The 5,951-nt window shown below is 28.7% G+C and overlaps 1 protein-coding gene across 2 annotated transcripts; it reads left to right on the forward strand.

The window, feature by feature from the left end:
* Nucleotides 1-170: 170 nt before the first annotated feature.
* Nucleotides 171-4,204, forward strand: LOC127280261 (retinoid-inducible serine carboxypeptidase-like). Of its 2 annotated transcripts, none has more exons than XM_051303151.1 (9): nucleotides 171-499; nucleotides 1,819-2,045; nucleotides 2,505-2,735; nucleotides 2,811-2,921; nucleotides 3,003-3,210; nucleotides 3,338-3,478; nucleotides 3,650-3,727; nucleotides 3,813-3,967; nucleotides 4,036-4,204. In XM_051303151.1, exons 2-9 carry the CDS (start codon nucleotides 1,881-1,883, stop codon nucleotides 4,147-4,149), a joined length of 1,203 nt encoding a protein of 400 aa, XP_051159108.1. In that variant the 5' UTR covers nucleotides 171-499; nucleotides 1,819-1,880; the 3' UTR covers nucleotides 4,150-4,204. The 2 variants fall into 2 exon arrangements, with proteins under 2 accessions (XP_051159108.1, XP_051159107.1); XM_051303150.1 differs by lacking the exon at nucleotides 171-499 and adding an exon at nucleotides 1,567-1,692.
* The last annotated feature ends 1,747 nt before the right edge of the window (nucleotides 4,205-5,951 follow it).

Here is a 5,951-nt window from a genome sequence, read left to right on the forward strand (position 1 = left end):
CCGAATACGTGTTAAGGTATCCGCCTTTTCATTTCCTCTGATTCCCGAGTGACTTGGCACCTAGATTAATGAGAGTTTATTTCTTACACCCGGTTAATCTATCCTCTTTGTGAAAATCCTGTATAAAAGGTCCACATTTACCAGGAGAGACCAGTTCAGATTTCGGTACCAGCACGTCAACTTCATATACGAAATCTTGTAGAAGTACTGTTTTCCTACTCCATTTTATATGCAAGTTGAATTTAGAAGAATCTCTGTGTCAAGTGTTAAAAGTTCTTACGTCAAGAAGAATTCATTTAAGTATTCAAGGCTTTAACTTTCCCATAATATTTGGAAATTATCTCTTCTTCCTTTTCTGGAAGAATTTAATAATTTGGGTTTTCATCAAGGTCAACCTTCCTGTGAGCTCTAAAGCAATATTTGGTACCAATCGTTCCTGCCCATATTTAAGGACATAGCAGTGGTCCTTTTTCATACATCTTACATCTAAATTTCTAAGGTAAGTCATAATACTCTTTATATCTAAATCCTTCTTAATTCCTTATAAAAATTTGTACTAACCTTTACTGTTACCATTATAATAAAATTATTTCTGTTTAAGGCTTAAGGTTTATATTTGCGTTATATTTTATTATTTTTGAGTTTTCGTTTATTGTAATTTTCGTTAAATTAAAGTTTTCGTTGAAAGAAAGGTACGGTCTATTTTAACGCCGGAAGATCCTTAAGGTCAATTTAACATTTATTATTATATGCCTGTTTATTTATTACTATTACCCCCACAGCACCTTAACTTTCCTAAAGATTTCCTAAAGATTTATTTGAAATGTTCGGAATATTTAATTGCAATATTTAGTGAAAATTGTGTAAAGATTTTAATGTTCCGATTAAATAAATGTTTAGTGTGAAACTTTCCTGAACATTTAAATGAAATGGCTTCTTTTATAAAGGAATCTTGTATTTTCTAGTGAAAATAACGAATATCAGTTTTCTCTGGATTGACAAATAATCAATTCCGGCAGGTACATTTAGTTGAATTACTATTATAATATGTCTTATGTCCAAATTTTTATTTTTGTATAAGACTCTTCTTTACTCCAAGGCAAAGATAATAGAAATTTTTTTCTGAAAAAACGATCTTATCGTAAATCATAATTTGTAATTATTGTCGTACCGTATAAATTATGCAAATTCAAATCTTTTCATTTATATTAATTTATTGTATTCTACTCATGTGATTTCTTATTTTTCTTAAGATAAATTTTCAATTTACATTATGATTTATATTTTAATAAGTAACATGCAATTGTCAATAAATTAAGATTAAATACAATACTATTCACAGTAAATCATTACATTAATTAAATGATAAACTTAATATAAAGCATCTATTTCTTCTTTATAAAAAAATCATGAATAAAATATCTAACAATTTTCGTTAGAAATTTATTGTTATCTGTTTTTGTGAAAAGTGAATAATTTATTAGCAATTCACTTGAATAAATATTAAATTATAATCTAAGTGTTGAAAATTCCTTAATTAATATTTCCGAAAAAAAAATATAAATACTTTTATCTAATGAATTTGAAATTTTTGTCATTAAGTTAAGAATTAGTTCTATTTAAACAGTGACAACATGTCTCTGAGAAATATAATTTTAATTTTGTTTCTAGGATTTTTTCCAAGTATTCATGGTACGAATATATATATATATATATATATATATATATATATATATATATATATATATATATATATATATATATATATATAAAATTAACATTCACTTATGTAATTTAAATTTTTGTAATTACATTTAGGTAAATATGGTTTTGGAGGTGAACAAGAATGGGGATTCATAAATGTTAGACAAGGTGCAAATATGTTTTATTGGCTTCATTATACAACTGCTAATGTTTCATTATACACCGAAAAGCCTTTATTAATTTGGTTAGAGGGTGGTCCAGGAATATCATCAACAGGTTATACAAACTTCAAAGAAATTGGTCCTTTAACTTTGAATCTGACATCTAGATCCAATTCATTGGTAAGAAATGGTTTAAAATTTATTATGTTTGAAAAAAATTTTAAATCCGTTAGGGTCATCTCTTAACATCAAATTCAACGCGTTAAAAATTAATGGAACGCAGAAATATAAAGTTGCGTGACAGAAACTTACCCTCTTTAAATTTTACGCAGCTTGTGTATCAGTAAATTCCCAAATGTTGACACTCAAGAACAATAAGCAGTAGAATTTATGGGTTGCAGCTTGACATTGCACCAGAGGATGAAAGAAAGACCTTGAATATGAACGGAGGGAGTTAACCAAATGTCAGCCACTGCTTAAAAGCGTTGTAATTTATTTGTTTCCTTGAATGATGGTGACACAGGTCCTTATCTTAGTTTTAGAAGCAATAAAATTTTTACAGAATTTGGCAATTAATTTCAATATGAATAATTACAATATTTAATACTGACAATTAATGTTTTTTTTTCTTTACAACAGGTTAAAGATTACAATATACTTTTAATCGACAGTCCAGTGGGAACTGGCTTTAGTTATGTAAATTCAAGCAACGATCTTCCAAAAACAGAAAAACAAGTTGTACAGGATCTTCTTACTTTAATCGAACATCTCTTTATAAAATTTCCTAATTTATCCAAAGTACAAACATATATCGTTGGACAATGTTATGGAGGAAAGATAGCTGCTACCTTGGCTTATGAATGGATTCGGGTAAAAAAAGCTATTTATAAATTATGACAGATTATTCTTTTATACAATATCATCTGTTCTTTTTTTAATTTACAGAAAATAGAAAACGGTTGGAATTTTACTAATTTAAAAGGAATTGGACTTATAAGCGCTTGGATTTCACCAGTTGATTCTGTTCTAACATGGGGATCATATTTGTATCATAATGTAATCTATTTTTTTCTACTATATAAAATATATTTTGGTTTATATTAATTTTTATAAAAATTAAAAACTTAATTTTATTAGGGGTTAGTTGATAAAGAAGGATATAAGGCGATTATGGATTTAGCTAAGCAAACAAAACTTAGTGCAAAAATGAAAGATTGGAATGGTGCACATGAACTTATGCAATCTACTATCCGTGCCATTGAAAAATATACAGGAAATGTAAATTTCTATAATATTTTATCGAAAATGAAAAACGATCATCATCGTTTTGATCCATATGCTAAAGGTAATATAACCTAGATATCATAAGAATTCTTTCTAAACTATACACTAAAATTATTAATAAAAGGAGTCTATTCTGAAAATTATCTCTAGTTTAGAAATTTAATTATGTAAGAAATAAATATTTTCAGATGAAGTAATAATAAAGAATTTAATGGAATCCAGAGTAAAGTCAGCGCTCAATTTACCAAATGGGAGTTATTTCAATTTAGAAAGCACGCCTATTTATAAACGTCTTGCAGGGAAATTAATGAAACCTGTCACCAAAAAAGGTCACATGTCATTCGTATATTTTATTATTCACAGAATTTTAGCTCCAATCCTATAGTAATTTAAATTTAAATCCTGAAAGTATTTTAAGTAGAAAACTTATGGAAAATATTTACATCTTTAAATGTATAATTGTCAAAAATATTTACTTTGATTTTAATTATGTTTTGCAGTTGAATATCTTCTTAATCAACCAAATTTTAAAGTCTTTGTTTGTAATGGACAATTTGATTTAGTTATCGATACTCCAGGTAAAGTATTGATAATTAATTTTTCATCACATAAAGTTCTATTCCTTTATTTGTAAAAATTTTTGATTTTATAAATAATAATCAGGTACCCTTCAATGGATCAGTAATCTCTTTTGGAAAGATTCAACAAAATGGTTAGCTGCCAACAGAGAACCATTATTAATAAATGGCTTTATCGAAGGTTACGTGAAGGGATACGGAAATTTGAAAATGTACTGGGTTAATAGAGCTGGACATGTGGTAAATATAAATTTCATTAAAGACAAAATAGAAATTTTTGTTTCAAAATAGTATTATTTTTTTTACAGATTACTATAGACAATCCTACAGCTATAAGGAAAGTATTACATAATCTTACTAGCAATGATTTACCAGTGATTACTACGGATGATTTCTCTAATTTAGATATCATTAAATTATAAAATTGTATATACTATAATTTAATTTAAGTTCAATAATAAATTATTCAAATCGTTAGTCGTTTAAAATTAATTTTTCCCTCTTGGAAATTATTTTTTTTGTACATGATTCAACTTGGATGGTAAAACTTTATGTATGGAATTATTGGAGTAGTAGGGTTTCAGGTGATTGTCTCCGCATGTCACTATATACCGTAACTTTAGACTAAATTCGAAATTCCCTTTGGTATTGAGGAAGCACGAATATCGCGAAAGTTCAGCTACCAATTCACAGCGACTACGTGGTTTGCTGAACGATGCCATTAAACGAGCACTAAACGCATCACAGATCGATCGTGTTAGATGTACGAACAAAATTCTCTCCACAAAACCGCATGTGACCACATTTCACACCCTTGGATGCAAATTTCTCAAAATTTAACTTCTTTTATTAAATATTTTCAACTTTTTTTAAAGTGACAATCATAAAATTATAATACTAGCAAAATTAAACGCGCGCAAGCGCGCCAAATTGAATATTTAATTGTTTGTTATATAGAAATTAAAGATTAATATTACACAGCCCCACAAAAAAAAAAGTGTCATGTACTTTTGACCGGAATACCCTAACCCTATGTATTTTGACGCGCTGAACACGAATCCGAAGTCCGTTTTGCTCCATCACGTCAGGATTTTTTTCTAACCTCAAAAAACATGTCGGATTTTGAGAAGTAGGCGATTTTTTAAAAAATTGATGTATTAACTTCAAACTTGGTATCTGGGGGTTTTTTGTGTCGCTGATTACGAATCTAAAGTTAGATTTTCAAAATCCAAAATGGCGGATCCAATATGGCGGACGAATTTTGAAAAATTTTAAGATTTACTTCAAACTTGGTATCTAGAGGTTTTTTGGGTCGCTGATTACGAATCTGATGTCAGATTTCCGAAATTCGATATGTCTGATTCAATATTAAGGAATTATTTTTAAAAAATTGTCAGATTATTATGAAATTTGGTATCTACAGGTTTTCTAAGTTGCTGACAAGTAACACTAGGGAAGTGCCATACGCCGATTTTTCTGAAACTTGGCAGTTTTGTAGTTTTTTGACATTATTTTACGAAATTTTTTAAAAATTAATGTGCAATAGTGTATCTAGGGGTTTTTTGGGTCACTGATTACGAATCTGATGTCCGATTTCAAAAATTCAAAATGGCATATTCAACATGGACTTCTATCGGCCACATTAGATACGCCATTATCAATTTTTGAAAACTGACATCAGATTTGTAATCAGTGACCCAAAAACCCTCAGATACACTATTGCACATTAATTTTTAAAAAATTTCGTAAAATAATGTCCCCCTACCAAAAAAAATTCAAGGGGTAGTTCACCCCATAAATCAGCTTTTGGGGATAAACAAAACATACGTGTCAAATTGTTTTCAAAAAACTACAAAACTGCCAAGTTTCAGAAAAATCGGCGTATGGCACTTCCCTAGTGTTACTTGTCAGCAACTTAGAAAACCTGTAGATACCAAATTTCATAATAATCTGACAATTTTTTAAAAATAATTCCTTAATATTGAATCAGACATATCGAATTTCGGAAATCTGACATCAGATTCGTAATCAGCGACCCAAAAAACCTCTAGATACCAAGTTTGAAGTAAATCTTAAAATTTTTCAAAATTCGTCCGCCATATTGGATCCGCCATTTTGGATTTTGAAAATCTAACTTTAGATTCGTAATCAGCGACACAAAAAACCCCCAGATACCAAGTTTGAAGTTAATACATCAATTTTTTAAAAAATCGCCTACTTCTCA

The sequence above is a fragment of the Leptopilina boulardi genome, unplaced genomic scaffold (assembly GCF_019393585.1).
Source record: "Leptopilina boulardi isolate dan_hultmark-lab unplaced genomic scaffold, ZJU_Lbou_2.1 LbouV2_231, whole genome shotgun sequence".
In the NCBI taxonomy this organism is placed as follows: Eukaryota; Metazoa; Arthropoda; class Insecta; order Hymenoptera; family Figitidae; genus Leptopilina; species Leptopilina boulardi.